Source organism: Cygnus atratus, chromosome 1 (assembly GCF_013377495.2).
Source record: "Cygnus atratus isolate AKBS03 ecotype Queensland, Australia chromosome 1, CAtr_DNAZoo_HiC_assembly, whole genome shotgun sequence".
Lineage (NCBI taxonomy): Eukaryota > Metazoa > Chordata > Aves > Anseriformes > Anatidae > Cygnus > Cygnus atratus.
Window position 1 is genome coordinate 36,747,029 of NC_066362.1, and position 18,047 is coordinate 36,765,075.

Consider the following 18,047-nt stretch of genomic DNA (forward strand, 5'->3'; position numbering starts at 1 on the left):
CTGTTGCTTAGACTATCTAACAATAAAATACATCTGTGATTTAATTTCTGGCAATAAAATCTGTGATTTAGCAATCTGTAACTTTTCTTGCTTAAGAGGGGTTCTCATTTTGGCTTTTTTACTGCTAGTAGTGGTGATTGAGACTATATACGAGGATAAAATACATACGGGGTGTAAGAGCTGAAGTGGCCATGTGTATGGACGTGCATGTGTATATATGTAAGCCTGTCCTTGAAGTATATGAAGCATCCTATATGCAGGGCAAAGTTTGAGACAAGCTGGTCATTTCTTTTCAGTAGGTATGGATTGGTCTAATGAAAGAGTCTCCTGCCTGTAGAACTTGCCTTTGCTTACAACCTGAATTAGTCAAATTTGCAGTGACTATGCCATTTCAAACAGTTCGTAAGGTAGATGCTATTCTTTTGGCAGCATGGTGTCTTCTCCTTGGTATCATTTGAAGCATAAGCACCGTGAACAGGTATAAGCACCTTTAGCAAAGGCTGCCAGAGTATCAGTTGCTAATCTGGAGGCAGGTGGAGTTTATGGTACAAATGCCCCCTGCACTTCTTGGCTTACAGTGCAAAATACTGCAAGGATCTGAGCTCAGATCCTTACTCACACGAGTAATCCCACTGAGGTGAGGGCTGCTGGTGCAGGCAGGTATTTTTAATGACTCTCTTTTCAGATGATCCCACCTTGTCATCTGTTTCTCCAAGTCCAGCTCCTGACATTCGCCTTGGTGAGCTTGCCAACTTTGAGCTTTGCCTTTGCTGGTTCTTGGAAGCTGCCCTGCTTTCCAGGGCTGAGTCACTGACAGTGTATCACTGCTCTCTGCTGGAGAAGCACTGAGCTGGGCCAGGCCTCTCTGGGTCCCCAGCTGTTTGTCAGGAATGCAGGTGTGATGGCCAAACTGATAACCTCTGAGCCTTCAGGAGCAAACTCCACGTACAGCTTATTCCTCCTCACCGTACAGCACAATTTAGGGTCTTTGTTGTGCAGGCTGCAGGCAAGAGTTTTCAGAAGGAAAATGAGAGAGAGAACTACAATGATGCTGGCTGAACATAAATATCTGTGGTCACGTGGATTTGCTCCCGGGTAGTGCAGGATGACAGACACGAGTCTTCTGCACTTGTCTGGAGTCCTGATTGCATTTGCAGCCATCTAATGTTCCATCTGCAAAATGTTTCTTCTGGTCAGATGCAATGTCTATTTATGAGTGTACTGTTTTTCTGTACACGGGGCATAGGAAATATGAGGTCCTAAGAGTTCATGTTGAAAGATGCTCATTCCGGTCATCTTGATTAGATTTTGGTAGTTGCAGAAGGTAATCTGGCTGTTGCATTGAGTCATTTTTCAAAGACACAGGCAAAGGATCAGATCTTCCCTGCAAAATGAATATTATTTTAAATAGTTTCTCCCATATACCTCCTCCCCCCCCCCCCCCCCCCATATCATGTACAAGTATACATGATACATCTTCTAATTTCACATACTTTTGTAGGTCTGGCATCTTTTTTGCTTGAAAACAACTCAAACGTAAATCATAAAAAGGCAGCTTTACAGCAGCTTTAAAGTGCTATTATATTCTGCAGCATTCCAAGTGAATTATTGCTGTGCTGTCAAAGAAAACAAAAACATTTGGGAAGGACTGTTTATTTTACAGTGGTTGACCAAAAGTATGCAAGTGGTTATAAAAAAATGTAGACAGCTAACGATGGGAGGTGCCATTGCTCATTCTGTAACCCATTCACAAACCTTTAACGCTGATTTGAGATCACTAGAGATAGAGCCAGGCACTCCCACAGGAAAACACACACTACCAAATCACTCAGGCTATAAACAAACAAAACACACCGTTGTCCCCTCCCTCACTCCGCCCTGAGCCTTCTTCCCCACCCACCCACCCACATAGCCAGCCAAGAAGCATGGGATTTCTGTATGTGTAGTACTCAACCTATTCAATCAACTGCTTCTTTGAACTGTTTTCTACTACCACAAGGTGTAATTTGCAGAGCTGTGTATTTAAATCTAACTTGTCCTTCAGATAAACATTTTTATTAAGACTGTAACATTTTAGGTTCTGTAGGGGGGCATGCCCTATCATTAGACTCCCTTTGTATTGAGCTCCCCTCCAAAATCATTGCATGGAAGTTGAAGGTGGGTTGGAGTCTGTATGCTAATGTGTTTGTCAGCCTCTTGAATGCGATGTGGAGTTCTCGTCTTCTCATCCTACAAAGGAAGTAGTAGAACAGAAGGTTCAAAGGGTGATCAACGAGGCCGCCATATGAGTGGCTAGCCTGTGAAGAATGACTGAGTAAGCTGTGATTCTTCAGCCTGGGAAAGAGATGATTTAGGATAGTATATCAAATCATGAGAGACATGAAGAGAGGTGGTGGGAATTGACTGGTGACTAGCTTTTCTAAGACAACAGCGAGTGGAATCAACTAAAATCAACAGTAGCCTATTTCAAAACAAAGGAAAAAAGATGGTTCTTCACAGAGCACTCAGCTTCTGCTGTCCTTACAGTAGTAACACCATCAGGAATTAATTCTTGAAGATGCTGAACACCTTATGCTGAGCATCCTTGCTTTGCCATATCTTCTTATATGAAGGGATAAGCACCAAACAGGATCGGTTTCCGATTACAGGATAATGAAGGCTCAGTCTTCAGCTTTATGTTGACTTAATTGGAACTGCCTGCATAGGGCACCAGTCCTATGACAGCTTAAATCCTTTGTTTAGGGTGCTTATGAGCTAAGTGCTGCCCTTGACATCCTCAAATACACCTTACAGGTGCCATCTTTTAATAACTTCCAAGTCAGAGTAAAGAAGGACCATAAGTTTCTTCCATGAATCTAAGCATCAAGCTGCTGGTGTTTACCAAAATAGGTGTCATACAACCTCATGCTGTACATGAGCACGTTTAGTCTGACTTGAATATAAGTACCTCTATCAGGCTGATACAGAGCCCACCGAAGTCAGTGGAAAGTTAGCTTTACTGAGAATTAAAGGATCAAGACCTTGCAGCCAACAGGATCTGAGTGGTCTCTCAACATGCTGACACCAAATTTAGTACTTCAAGAGAGCACGTCTTCCCAGAAGACCTGTATCTGTTGTCACTGCCCAGTGTGAAGCATTTCACCCGATCACCATCCCTTCCTGCTCGATCCCTTCTGCAACAAAACAACCGCCAGAGGCACCAGTGCTTTTACAAAGAAATAGCAATTGTGATTTTTATCAAACAAGCTCATTTCTTGTGGAAAATCCACCTCTGATTTGGGAATGATCTTTTATTTCCTTGCTCCGTGGAGTCCCTGGATTAACCATCTTGCTTTGGCTGGTCTTAGTGTCAATGTTGATTGTTGGGGGGGAGGAATCCTTAATAGATTGTGAAACAATCTTTCAGTTAAGAAGCAAAATGGTAATAATATTAATAATTTAATCATAATAATCATAATCATAAACATAATCATAGTAATTTATTGAGGGAAAAAAACCTGCCTGCAAGACCTCATTATAATTGCAAAGTGTTGGAAAGATCTGTCTTGGTCTGGGTCAGTCAATATCCTACAGGGAAAAAAAAAAAAAAAACTGCTGAGGAATTCAGTCCACCCACTGCTGTACTCTGTACACACTGAAACGTGTGCACATGCTCCCTGCGGTTGTTAATGAAGATCTGTTGATGAGGGAAGTATGTTAATCCCAGTGAACCTGCCTTTCATAAATGTGCTGGGATTACTGAGTCACTGCTGTTTACACATTTTCCTTCCCTGTAGGTGCACACCCTTTCCCATGTGTTCCTGCAGCGTGTGTGAATCGGTCTGAGGAGTCCTCCAGCTAAGCCCCTTTATATGGAATTTCATTAGAAAGCCAAGATGGAGAGTGTCCCTGGGCTGCTTAACAGCTGATCAGTGCTTTTGCCTTCTATTTACTACCCTTGTGCATCGACACTGCCAGAGACTGTGCAGTATTACCTTGCATGGCTACGTAATTAAAGCTATCTGCCCTGACCAGAGGGAAATAAGCATGCAAAAAGCCTTCTGCTGTTTGCCAAAGCAACCTTAGTCAATGAGAGAGAGAGAGATGTTGTATGCTTGGTCTTTTTGCTGCTTGTATTAGAATCGTGCACTGCTATTTCTGCTATTTCTGCCAATTGGCATCCGTCCACCTTTTCTGTTCATGCTCAAGCCGCCAGGAACGCTACGGCGAGAGAGGAAGCCCCTTCTCATATGTTGCTGGCTGAGCTGCCAGTGCCTTGTGTTTGTAGTGGATCCAGCAACAAAACAAAACAACCCCATCAAATCAGCTGTGTTCGCTAACGAATAGGTCTGCAGAATAGCGTTGGAGCAGCATCCTGGAGCCCCCCTTCCTCTTCTGTCACAGTAAAGGCGTTAGATTTATTTAATATCAAAAGCCAAAGTGGGCATGTGCTTCTCTAAAATTGAATAGCTACTTGTTTAGACCAAAAAAAATAATAATCCTGAAATCCTGAGTCACCTACTACCTACAAAGGTAGATGGAGGTGAATGAACTTGGCCTGAGCTGATCAAGTTGATTAGATGGTTTAACTGAGCTCTGATATAGCAAAAAAGTAGAAGTCTGTTCTGACCAGGAAGTGGTAAAAGCTGCATATAAACAGCATGTAATGAGAGAATCTGAGTCATTAACTTACTTACATGTGCGGACTGGGTATACGCTTACATGTCTCATGCCCAAGTTACAGCCACAGCAGAAATATTTTATGGGGACTGAGTAATAGTTGGGAGAGACAGAGGGAGTAGGGAAGCAAGAAAAGAAGCCAAGTAATTGAAAACATCCTCTGGAGAAGTAGCCTACAAACGGTATTTGGGATGCTGAATGTGAACTGGCAGTACAAATACAACTTTTCCTGAAAAAATGTTTGTTGAGGTAATTGTCATTTCAGGATTGCTTAATTTGAAAGGATACGCTTGCTGATAGAAACAGGCTTATCCCAGTCATCCCCTGTTGGAACAGTATGTACTGAAGCTGGGGCTGAATTCTCCTCTTGGTGTCTCACTGAGAAATTATCTTTCAGTTTTTCTTCCACCCACTCATTCTGAACTGCTTACTTAGATGATCACATTGGAGTCAAGTTGTACCCAAGGTGCTGTGTCCTATATTAACCTTTGTGGTACCACTTGATAGTTTTAATTCAAAGACTCAGATCAGTCTGCTTGCTAGAGCAACTTGCTATCAAGAATGAGGGAAGGGACTGTTTCTGACATGAATAGTACGGTCTTGTTATACACAGACGCTTTTATTTCCAAAATTTATTGGTGTCTACAATTACCACTTTCCCTCATTAAGATAGAGGTAGGAATGATTTATTCAGCTTTCTGAAAATTGTAAGGTAGGAGAATGTAATGTAATTAGGACAAGTTTATCATTTATTTAAATTGGAGTGGCCCACATTTTAAATAGTCTCTTTTTCTTCTGAGTTAACTGGTATTTTTATTCTCAGTGCTCTGGAAGTCTGTCTGGGGAAATACTTTTTACAAGAGTGAAACGCTGCAAATTGAGTACCTTATATGTATAGCACATCTCTGATGCATAGACCTCAGGGGAATTGTATAAAGGAGAATGCCATTGTCCCATTTAGGAAATTAGGCAGCAGAAAGTGCATTAGTGGCGTATTCCAACTCTTCATTGCCTGCATGGTAGTCTGTGCTTCTTCTTTTATCTGTAAGTGTGTTCCAGGAGTTTAAATTATATTATAAATTACCTAGTATATTTTTCTACTGCTTGCAAGAAAAATATTTTGGAAAGTTCTGTCTGTCAGCTGGGAGAAAGGCTTATTGTGAAGACATTTCAGAAATTGACATTATTTTTTCTCAGAGTCTATCCTTTCTCTTACATGGAAACTTGCCAGCAGTGTCCACTTCTACTCCATACTAAGGAGTACTTTGAAAATGGAAAATCTAGTCAATGACCTGCTCATGTTGCAAAATAGGGCAGGGGTTGACCCTGGACTTTTCAGGTGTTCTTATTCATTGTCTCTTTTCTGCAAAGCAAACCAGAGCTGTAACAGCAATTGTGTGTTACTTTGTAGAGAAAGCTCCTAAAAAGAATGGGACCTAGATCAGTGCTGCTTGTTGGCTGAACTGCGGCAGCCAGCCATGTGTGTGTCACCAGCCTGCTGCAAATGGAAGGCAAAAGGTATCACTTCAGCTGCTCCCCGTGGGTGAGCATGTGGTCAGCAGCTTGACTGTGTGCCTGTGATTCCTTGAACTGACCCAGAGGCAGCCACTTGGTAGTAAAAATCTACCAGAGACATTTAGCAGAGAAAGTTTTAAGACGCGACTTATATAAAAATAGGCCTAGTAAAAATTAGATTAATTCAACGTAAATTGGGGGAAATCTGTCCAAGCTTTTCATTTTAGCATTAGCCCGGTCTTAGCTTAGCTGTAACGTCTCAGGAAGGTGGGCATTTGCTTCTGGGAAGTCTGCAAGCCCCAGGTTCCCAGGTATGGGAAAGTTACATGCACAGAACAAAGCACCAGGGCTCAGGGATTCCACAGTTTAATATCCTTTGGGGTGTTTTTCCTTCCTTGCTTTTCTGGACAATGAATAAACCTGGGAGAATAATATAAGTCTAGATTTACTGTACATGTTTTAAGTCTCATATTCTTTATGGCACAAGGTAAGCTGTAAAAGTTCAAGGTTTCAGCTCTCTGTAAATCTGTGTGGAGCCATCAAAGAGACTGGGACAATGCTTACATACAAGAATCAGGGCATAATTTGGAAGGAAAAAAAAAAAGTAAAGCTAGTTCAATATTATTTGACTGTAACCTTTTCTCTACCTTAAAGACAAGACAAGCATCCAGGATTGGTAAAGCTTTTCTAGTGCCCAAACATTCATCTTTTTTCAATCATTTAGAAGTAGGCCAGTAATCTAAGGCCAATTAGAAATTCTCTTAGCTGTGCATTCACAAAAGATCCTTTTACAATTGTCTGAACTGACTGTCCAGTTTTGCTTATCTGTCTGGTGTTCTGGGCTGTCACAGCAGTTCTTCTTGGGAATGGAAAGTATTTTCTTCGAGGTGGACAGTAATTTTTGTATGGGTAAAAAATACCAGCATGTTATTTGAAAAGCATCTGAAAGGCAGGATTCTTTTATCTGAAGTCATTGCAGCTCTGCACTCTCTTCGTCTCCATTTCAGCTTCCTACTCACTCCTTTTTTTGCATCCTGACCGACTCCACCAGCCGTTTAGCCATCCCTGTGGTTACAGCTTTCTAACCATCCGCCTGCTCGCCTCCTCCTCCTCGGAGAAGAAGGGAGGGAGCCAGCCCTGCCTCCCCGCTGACGCTCGCCCCGACAGCCTTGGCTGGGGGACAGATGCTGCTGGCAGAGGCCTGGGAGGAACTCGCAGTGGTAGCAGAAGAGAAGAATTTGGCAGGGAGGTGAGCCACATGATTGTGATTCATACTGTACTCTCGAAATGCGGCAGGAGGGCTCGGGAAGGCGTCGGGTGCCAGCACCGAGAGCAGAGACACTCACGTTCAAACATCACGTTCTTTTTATAGTAAGGCATGCCTCATAGGAAAAATATTGAACTTGGCCTTCCAGGATGAAGAAAATAGGCCTGACTGTGATTTTACTGCTTGAGTCACTCACTTAATCAGTTACTGGTTGCATGTAGGAAGCCTTCTATTAGGCTGACTTGGAAAAATTGTTTTTAATTAATTAATAGTGACACTGAGCTGTTTTTTAATTTGCTCGAAACTGCTTTCATTTGTAGTTCCCTCTGTGTAAAAACATTCTTAAGATACCATAATTCAGAAGAGTAATCGCCCTAATTCTGTCATTCAATACAGCTGCCTTCTAGATAGGGTGCTTTTTTCAGTCGGAGATGAGAAGTTTGCTGGGAAGGTGAACAAAGTTGTGGTGGCTTTGTGGGCCTGGTTCTACCTTTCCTGACACCAAGTGGCCCCTTAGCCCTGGGTTGTCCCATTCACGTACCACGTGTGAGCGAAGGGAGCAGAACACGCCATTTAATACACGTGGCAACGCAAGGTGGCAGTTCAGAGGCCATGTAACCAGTCGATCCCAGTCCAGCTGGGAAATCCTGGCTCTTCTTTTGTCGCAAATACCCAAGGTAATGAGTGCAGCCCTTCAGCCTTGTTCTGACCCAGCTCTCCCGTGTTTCAGAGGCGGTCTGGATGCACGGTTTGGCCATGGAGCACGAGTCTGTGTGGCCCAGCACACTTGCAAGGCCCAAAGACCTGTTTCTTCCCATGCACCATAAATCTACATCTATCAAAATCAGAAATAACTGACTGAAATCAGAAAACATAGAGGCTGTGGCGGATGGAAGTTCCTCCTCCTCAGTGAGCGTCTGTGACAGATCTATATTGATGGCAGCAGTGCTCTACGGCCACAGACTTTCGTTACGTTCAGGCTCCTCCAGCTCAATCCCTGTTTCCTGCTGAGGGTGAGACAAGGCCCTGTATGAACAAGAGGTGAAATTACAGCTGACCTTTCTAATTGCTGTTAGCACAGGAGAACCTTTAAGAAATGTAGCAAGATCTTTCGTGTTCAGAGCTACCTCTGCCCTCTCTTCACCAGTTCGCTTTATGGTGGGTTCACTTTTTTTTTTCTCCTATGAAAAGCCACTAAATATGTGCCTATATCTCTCATTATGTTTACAGAGGATATTTGAAAAGAAGGTCGGAAGTATTTCAATTCTTGGGAAAAAAAAAACAAAAAAAAAACAAAGAAAAAACAGTTTCAGCTACCTAGAACTTCCAAAATGTATACAAAAACATAAATGTTGTGGCTGCTCTTTCAGGCCTTAGGCTTAGACATGATAAATTAACACCCTCCAGATTTCATTTTAGAAACAAGACCCAGTCCTGCATAGACTAATTCATACCCGTCTGGGGCAAATCAGAGGGGTAATCCCAATATCTGCCCACCAGCCTCAGCAATGACCACTTCCCACTGCCCCCTGGTGGTGCCGAGCCACTGAGTCTGGGTGGAACCACTGGCTGCAGTAATGAAAGACGACCAAAAATGAAGTTTGGCTCTGTCAGGCTATCCTAAGAACAGACATGCTCCTTCATTTTATCCTCCTGTTTCATGGGGATAATGGAGGAGGAAAAATATGATGCTTACAGTACAGGCTTCAAAAGTTCCAGGAGAGTTTTAGGAGGCGTGCCAGCATCTTTGGTGTTATGAAGAGTCCCATTGTGAAGCTGCTCTGATATACCATGGTTCTTAGGTGTCATATGGATTTGGCACCACTGTTTTAATTTTTAAGTCTAAATTGAAAACCAGAGGGTGGCATACTAAGTGGTAACTAGAAGAAGGCAATTACACATTGACCCTTTCTTTGTCCTCTGTAAACATTCTTACTTCTTATGTTTGTTGGACAAACATACATTTAGCATAAATCAAAGAAACTGAACCAGCCCCGGATACCACGAGGCATAGAAATGTCTCAAAGCTGCCGTTCCACTTCTTTTCATCTGCACTGGACTCTGAATCTAGGCCAGTCAGTTATTTCTTGCTTCAGTCCTTGTTTCACTACAGGATTGAATGGCTTAGGACTTAGTGGTCATTTGCAGTGGTAAATAACTCTGCCTTTGATTGAAAGGAGAGTTCAAAATCTCCTGAACCGAATCCCCTCTTTAAACAGCCAGCCTTTATTTTGTCTGTAAAGAAGAAATCACCAGGGTGTTCCTGCCTGCGTTGGATGTGATTCACCTATCTGCCACCTCATGCAGTGTGGTTTTATGGTATTGCTGCCCTGGGTTTCTGTCACACTTCACACCGGAGGCTGTGCTTCTGTCCAAGCCGGGGTGTCTGAACAGCCAAGGTGTCTGTTTCTGGATTAACACAGTTTTTGGTCTGACATGTTATTGCAAACATCTGTCTGCGCCTTCAGGTTCCTAAAATATCTTTAGATGCCTGGGTGTGCACGTCTTCCCAAAGACACAGAGGAAATCTGTGGTGGAGCAGGAACTTATCCCTAGGGCAGGGACTCTGACGGTGCAGAACAGTGAGTAAACCAGTGTGTGGTTCGTGGATGTTTTTGAAGGCAGCTCCAAATACAGGCTAGCAAGAAAAGCATGTGTGAGATGATGTAACCTCTGCCTGGGAGGAAGAGTCCAGGGCTCCACACGTCTCAGTGACAGCGTGACAAGGCAGGGCTGTGGTGACATTCATTTACCCTTGCTATACTGTGAGCAAATTATATCTGGAGTTGTTACGGTCTGGATGGTGAAAAACAAACTAACAAACAGATCTATAGTTTTATAAGTGTGTTTTAAAATGTCAGCCATCTGCCAGGCAGAGGCTCAATAAATCAAGGTTGTATGAGGATGTTAATGTGCACACGTGTGCGCGTGTGTTTTGCAGGCTTTGCATATTTCTCCGATGACCAGTTTTTCTAAGTTGATACTTACTTTGCAGAAGATGTTCCTAGGATTTATGCAGCTGATGGCAATTAAAGAACTGTGCTGGGGAGACACGTGCCCCTGTTGGAGAGATTTTAATTGCCATCTCTCCTTTATTTTATTTATTTATTTTTTACTGTAGCTAAGTGTGCTTTGATTCTCTAATCTTGGAAGGTGCTGGATATCTGCAATTTCCACTGTGTTTAAGCAGAACCATAGGTGCTGTAAGCCTTTGCTGGAGGAATGATGTGTAATGAAATCTGTTGCTTCACCCAGTGCCCGTGTTAGTGTGGTCCCAGGTGGTGTGTGAGTGGCACAGCCCTTTCAGCCTGTCTGCCCTAATGCCATTTTTGTTCCTTGAGGCCACATCGTCAGGGCCTCTAACCTGCAGGAGCAGCTTGCTGTCATGCCCTCAGAGGAATGCCATTGAAGGAAATGAGCCAGCATGAATGAGGGTGAGACTCCAGCTCTGCCTCTGCTGCAAAAGGAGACACTGTCTCAAGTCGTGTACTCAGAGGCAGGGCTCACAGTGACACTGAGGGAAGTTGGAGCATCCCCTAATAAACTTGCTCAGGAGTATTCAGAATAAAGAAGAACCTAGTCATTAATATAAGCCTTCAGTTGCTTTTGTTCCTTAAAAAACAGAGAAAAAGAGCTCTTTTAACATCACTGCTTTTTTACACACAGCTGAGAAACACTGTGGTGCACTGCACAGCCCAGTTTTGTTTGTACACATAGCTCTTCATCCCTTCCCGGCTGTCACACTGCTTCATGAATGTAAATCTTGCAGGACCAGCAAAAGATCATTTAAAACAAATAAAATGAGCAGCATTTGCAGAGCAATAAGGGAAACACATTTGCAAGCAATTCACCCCCATTCTGAAAAATGTTCAGTCTCCAGAGCTGCAAATAATTAATATTTTATTAGTTTTCAGATGCACACACACAAGTACACATAGTATATACCCTTATACACTTACAGAGCTGTACTGGAACTACACGGTGATTGTTTCACTCCTTTACCATCATAGCAAATCTTTAATGCAGGACATAAAATAAAAGTCAGTAACAATGTTTACGAGGAAACATATTGTGTTTAAGTGCACATTGTGAAGAAAAAAGGCATTAAGATTGTTCAGAGCATAGGAAATGAGGAGGGGAGGAGGAAATCATGTTTGCTGAATGTGTTTATGTGAGGATTACATGCAGTTTATGCAATTCAAGATTTCAGAAGCAGATAAGAGCTTCTAAATCAGCCATAAAATCTGTATCTGATTTTTCACACCAATGAAATAACAAAAAATGGTTTTGTTTTCTCTGGAGGAAAACAGAGTGAAGGAGGCATAGGGCCAAATTCTGATCTCACTTTCGCTGGTGTTCAGTGAAATTGTTGGAAATATACTGGATTTACACTGATGTAAGTGAGATTAGAGCCTTGCCTGTGGCAGACAGAACACTGCCTCTGTACGTTTGGTATGGTGTGGGGCTATTTTAATACAAAAACTATTTTAAATACATTGATAATGCTGTAATGTAGTTGACAAGGTCATGGTAAGCAAATACGGACAAATGTTACGTAAAAATTTGCAGCTTTAATATAATTTTGCTGATATTTGGCTGAGTTCTTTTGAGTCTCCATATAATTTTGCTAGCTTAAATGTGTTTCTTATGAATGAGTTCTTAACTTAGAAGGAGTAAAAGAACATCAGCCATGCAAGTCTGAAATGAGTCAACGTCCACATGCTGTGTCCCTTTCAGTTGCTTAGTGACAGCTTGTCTTGTCCAATCTTTAAATTGAATTTCTGGCTGGATGTGTTTATACTCTCAAGATGAGCCTAGCCAGGCGAATCCTTCATTCTACGGTGCAGCCTGAGTTGCTGCTGCATAGCTCGTAGATGATACATATTCATTTTGCACATGCGTTAACAAACTGGAGTGAATCAGAGACGTGGCATCAACTTCGATTCTCCACCATCTGTAGGTCCATTCCATTGTCTGCCTGTATTTCTTCTATTTCACATTCTAAATCTGAGGTCAAATTGTATATTGCTGTAAGCCAGTGGACATCCTTCTGTTTCAGTGGATCTGTGGCAGTTTGCACTGGCTGAGAATTCAGCCCCTGAAAGCTTATGTCAACAGAAGTTTTAATTGGGAAAAAGCAGTAGAAAAACTAAGTGAGTAAAGCTGTTGCTGTAGGGAGACATTCCTATTATGTAATCCTAAAATAGTAGTGTTTTGAGTATAGCCCGGCCTAAACAGAATTAGTACAGTCGAGGAAGTGGGGGAGGTGAGAATGTTTCAAGGAGGTCTTTGAACATTTTCTTCAAATGTTCTTTGCATCCGAGATCCCATTTTTTGTTTGCCTTTATTTGCTCCAGAATACCGCTGGCCTGCCAACAAAGGAGGGCCTGTCCTCCCAGGAATTTTCTGCATTCCTCTCTGGAGTAGGCATTTTTCTCAGCTACAAAGGCCCTTTGGCAAATTCCCTCTAATCATTGGATTTACCCTGGGCTCTGATAGGTGCCATTCATGAACTTGGTCTGCTATTTGATGGGGCTGAAGCATTAATGGGATCTTTTCATGATAAACAAAACAGAGTAACATTACTGGAGGAAGCACAAAGCTGCTCTCGTAGGGCAGTATGGTTCTTTCTCTCTTCTCTCTCCCTTCTCCATTTCCCGTTACTATATTCATCATTCTTTCCTTGCTTTTATGAACATACTTTCTTTTTTTGTCTGGGTGACCATTTTAAGTGGCAAGTCTTGTGAGCTCTGTGCCCGGCCTTAGGAGATTCTGTAAATTCATACAAACTGCCGAGCTTTAGCAGCTCAGTGGTTTCTCCAAGATGTCTTATATGCCATCAGAGCAGAGGCGTTGACAGATCCTGATTCCTGTACTCCCCTCACATGGGTACAGGTTCTGGGTTTCATTCCCATCAATAACTGGCAATCAGAGGAAGAGAAAAAGGAAAGGAAATTAAGGAAGGACTCACCTTAGTATCAAAATAAAAGGCAAAGTTGCCACTGCTTCTGAACTCCATCGGTAATAGTGATAATCAATAAAGTAACAGAAAACAGACATTTTTGTTCCAGAATTCCTTAAGGCCAACTAATCTTTTTCCTTTAGCTGGAATTTTCCTCTTCAAAATTAAAAGAGGGAGGAAACACACAGAAGGGAAATGAGCATGTCATCTTCCATCTGTCGCACATAACTTCTCACACTTCTGACCTGCTGAACAGCTCTGTGTTTGGAAAGTGTCTGGAGACGAGCTGGGTGTACTGCAAATATGTGAGGGAGAACTTAGACTCATAGCGGTAGATCAGCAGATGCAACACATGAAGGCATTACAGTCCACTACTCCTTTTTTTTGGTACCCTGGACAACCCTCTGAGCTTTTCAGATAAGAGCCATAAGTACCGTAAGTACCTGTTGAGATTGCTTAGATTGGAGAAAATGAGATCTACTGTACTTGTTCCCAGCCGTAGCTCTTCTGAGGAAATCCTAAGGGCTTGAAGTAGCATATAGTTTAATCTTTCTTCATTTGTCTGTCCGTCTGTCCATCCATTTATCCATCTTGGTCTCATTGCAAAGCTATCAGAGAAGGCAGGGCCTTTCTGACATACTTGGTTAACAGAAAAGGCTGCCTGAGCTGACAGTTGCAGAAACGGAAAGCCCCCAATGATCTAGTTGAAATGAACATGAACAAATAAGAGGTTGCATCTCTGATAAATGGAGGGAAAAAAAGCGGTGAGAATGACTGCGGTGCCAGGTCAGCTAACCAGGCTGGCTGCCCTGTTGGCATATGTGCCTTGGTTATGCCCCGCAGCCAGGACCTCTTGGGCATATTTCACCAGCTGCAAAGTGCTGTTCTTCTGAGGGAACCACACCTGATAGCACTTGTGGAAATTTGGCAGCTGCTGAGGGTTGGAAGAGCACAGAGAGGAGGCAGGGCACTGGCTAGTCCGCATCAAGTGCAGTTAGAAAAAAGTTCAGTCTCCTTAACTGTACATAAATGCAAGATATGAATGACCTCAAGGCACTAGAGCCCCTCTAGAGCTCTTCTGTATCAGCTTCCAAACCTGGAGTGCACAATGTTTTATTAACAGTCGCTATAACTATAAACACTTTCTTGGCACCCATCGTTATGGTGTGCAAGGGCCTTCATGCATTTTAGCGAATTAATTAAATGTATTACAGTGTTTAATGCCCACGGTGGGAGAGTCAGTCCTGGGCCATGTGGACTCCGAGTTGCATGGTTTGAGTGGGACACATGATTAAAGGATGTGTAGTCATAATTCCAATCAGTGTACCGACAAATTTATTTTGTATTTGTTCTCTTTTAAATTCACTTTCTGAAACACTCATTGCCAAAAATACCACAGGGATAATGAAATTATGTGAAAGCAGCTTTATGTTTGAAATTATATGTTTCATACCTCCTGAGAATATGTCTTCAATGGTGTAGAAAATTGAATTACCTTTAAATAATGAAGTCTTTTCTGAAAGAATATTGGTAAAAATGAGCTTTGCTGTCCTCAGAGAACTAGTGCTGCAAAATGCCAATCACTGTTTAATTGTGATTGAGTATGTTAATTACACATGACAGACTAAAGGTCTTTGAAGTCTAATTCTTGATTGTGTCTAATAATCAGTGTTTTATAGTGCTGAACTTTGAAACATAGGCCTGCAGCTAAACCAAAGTAAGGGAATATAGCCGTGAGGTCACATTTAACAGTGATTGAAGGTGAAGTCCTTCTTGTGTTCACTTGGAGACTAGAGGAGAGTCATGAAGGGGTCATCTCAGGGGTCAGAGTCTCCAGCAGCAAGCTCAGGTTTTGTGTAGATCCATTTCCCATGTATTTGGCTGAAAAAGGATAAGATTAACCACTTGAAGACTGTGTGACTCAGATAAAATGCTGCCCTTCCCATTAAACATAGGAAATACAGGCATGAGCAAGGGGAAGGTTGTGCCTCGGTGTGCTGGTCAGCCACTTCCAGCTCTAACAAAAGACTTCTGCCTCTGCTGGATGGGGTGAGCTAGCAGATGAGGATCTGCCGAGTGTCTTGTCCATGCCCTTTTGGGTGATGAGATTCCTCCAGGTGAAATAAAATGTCAGGTAGAATACGTGCTCTGTGCAGGAGATAAGATTTATGTTGGAGAAGACCTGATGTTCTGGCTTATGGAAAGCGCACGGTGACCGTTGTCTCCTGAGTCCCCAGTAATGCTGGCAGGATGAAATTCCTACCTGCAAGGGAAGAACAGGTGACAGCATACACAAGTGCATGTTTTGGGCTTTACTGCAAGTTAATAAAAGATACGCAACACCTACTACCTCAAAAGAAGGATGTCCCTTACAGCTCATTGCTTCTGTCTTGCCCATGGCTCCTGTGAGGATGGGCTGTGGGCGGCCGTGTCCCACCGCTGCTGCGGGTTCACAGCACTGGCTCCCATTATCCTCTCTGTTGCATGGGTGTAGTTCAAGAGCGACATAAATCGAGGGTGAGGAGATTCGTCTTCTGTCTGTTACATGCAACTGCAGCAAAATTTGAGATGCACTGGTGTGTGGCTCAGCTCATGTAAGAGTTTACTGGCACTGGTCTGGAATTTTTGGAGGATTATTTTTTTCCTCCAGAAATGCTAAGTTGTTTAATCAAAGATTCCCAAGAGGAAAGGTTCATTTCAATGAATTTCCCATTTCAATTAAAACAAAAAAAGTTGCATGTCCTGTCCCAGCATTTTCTAAATGAAAAAGTCTGCTTTTCTGTTTGAAATATGAATCAGTTCATGATTAAAACAAACATTAAAGATCAGAATTGAGTACCTATATCTGAAATGAGATTTCAGTTGATTCCTTGTGTTTTGTGTTCTTGTTTCATGAATGTTTTTTGATGTTTTTATTTTCAAAGGACTTCTAATTACTTTTCTTCCTCAGTCCTTGAAATACCAGCTGTTGTGTCACGCATCTTCCAGTTTTCTACCCTTAGCATGGCAGTTGTCAGATTACAAGGCAATTTCACTCAAATTTTGGTCGTAGGACAGCAGTGCGTCCTCTGCCTTGGTAACTATAGAGGAACCAGAGCAGTAGCTGGAAAGAAAAATGTGCTTTTTGATTAATAGCACCGTGTTCTCTCAGCATCAGGAGCAGGCTTCTCAGCCCCAGCTGGCTGGGGAGTGAGCCAGTGGGGGGGTCAGAGAAGACCATGGTGCCACCGCTGTTGTAGGGGCTGTGGGTCATGTACCTTGTGCAATGATGATGAAACTTGTCAAGTCCAGTTTAGTCTGGAGACAGAAACATAGTCTGCAAAATTCCCAAAGTGGGGTAAACACATCCTGATCAGTACTAAATTCTGTGTGAGATCTTTCAGAAAGATAGTATAGCTTCTTATGTGGAGTTATAATAACCTCATAAAACCGATGTGAGGTCAGTTCTTCACCAGTGCCAGAGCACAAGCACGGAACGTGCCTATCTAACCCTTTACATTTTCAGATCCCACGTGCACATGAGGTATATATATTTTGAAGAATGAAGGCAATTGATCGTGGGAACAGCTTGCTTAGGTGATTCGGTAAAGTCTTCAAGACTTGCAGTCTTTAAATCACAATTGGATGTTTTTCTGAAAGATATGCGGTACTTCAACCTGAAATTATGATGCTGATTCAGGAATTGCAGGGCAAAAGTCTGACTTGTGCTGTGCAGGAGGTCATACTAGGTGCTAGCAATGGCACCTTCTGGTCTAATTGGTGTCTGCTGGGAGTGTTTGGGGATTTATAAGTTAATATGACCCCCACGCTCTCAGAGTTCAGTGTTTTATTCACTTTTAACTTACCACGGAGACTATTCACATTGGGTTTAAATGGCTGATCTGAGCCAGCCCAGCCAGTTTTGCCCGAAAGGGCTGGGAGGCCGTGCCATGAGGCACGCTGGTGGCAGAGCAGGGAGGGCGGCAGGCTCCCAGCAGGGGCTGCGGACTCTCAGCATCCCATGGGAAGAGGATGCCTGTCGTCAGGCATGGAGCTGGCTCTCCTTCCCTTACCCCTCGCCTCTCCCTGGTTCCCACCCTGCAAACCTCATCAGGAACAGATTGTCAGGCCCCCTATATTAAAAATCTACCTCTCCTGTGACACGAGGGATTTTTTGCCATATTTCTGGGCACTTGACCTCCACCTGAATTCCACTGTCTTCACTGGACCTCTGCCGTCCCAAGTCCAGGTTACAGCCACATCCTTTGGAAGAGGGTTTGTTTTATTTGCTTATCTAGGAAGCAGAAGTTCATGGCCTGTGAGTTGCACTGGCCTTGCTTTTCCTGCTCGTTTCTGGCATTGCTCTGCCACCGCGGCGAAAATCTGTTTAACGTGCTGGCTCCTGGGGAGCAATAATTGCATTATCAGCTCTATCAAGTTATCAGTGAACCTATAAAGCAGCGTATTTTCCTGAACCCCTATGCCTTGCAGCCTCAGTGCTTTCAAAGCAGCACACATGAAAGAGATTGCTGTGTCTGGCATCAGTACAGACTTGTGCTGAGACCAGCCTCATTTACTGCAAGTTTTATTACCTGTGGAATTTTAAAAGGATGTTCAGTGTAGCATGTCCGATGGGCAGGAAGCAAACTAAGGCTTGATTTTTAA

General features: G+C 42.9%; 1 protein-coding gene across 5 annotated transcripts in view; it reads left to right on the forward strand.

Moving 5' to 3' along the window:
• The window catches only part of HMGA2 (high mobility group AT-hook 2), a 115,706-nt gene that overhangs the window by 50,807 nt on the left and 46,852 nt on the right, over nt 1-18,047 (forward strand). Inside the window, exons 1-2 of one of the 5 annotated variants that reach the window (XM_050709755.1) lie at nt 3,587-6,177; nt 7,182-7,423. The exons of the other annotated variants lie outside the window; for them this stretch is intronic. Of the exons in view, the coding sequence (XP_050565712.1) occupies nt 6,138-6,177; nt 7,182-7,423 (282 nt within the window). The 5' untranslated portion in view covers nt 3,587-6,137. Of the gene's footprint in view, nt 1-3,586; nt 6,178-7,181; nt 7,424-18,047 lie in introns of those variants that run through there. 5 annotated transcript variants of the gene reach the window in all.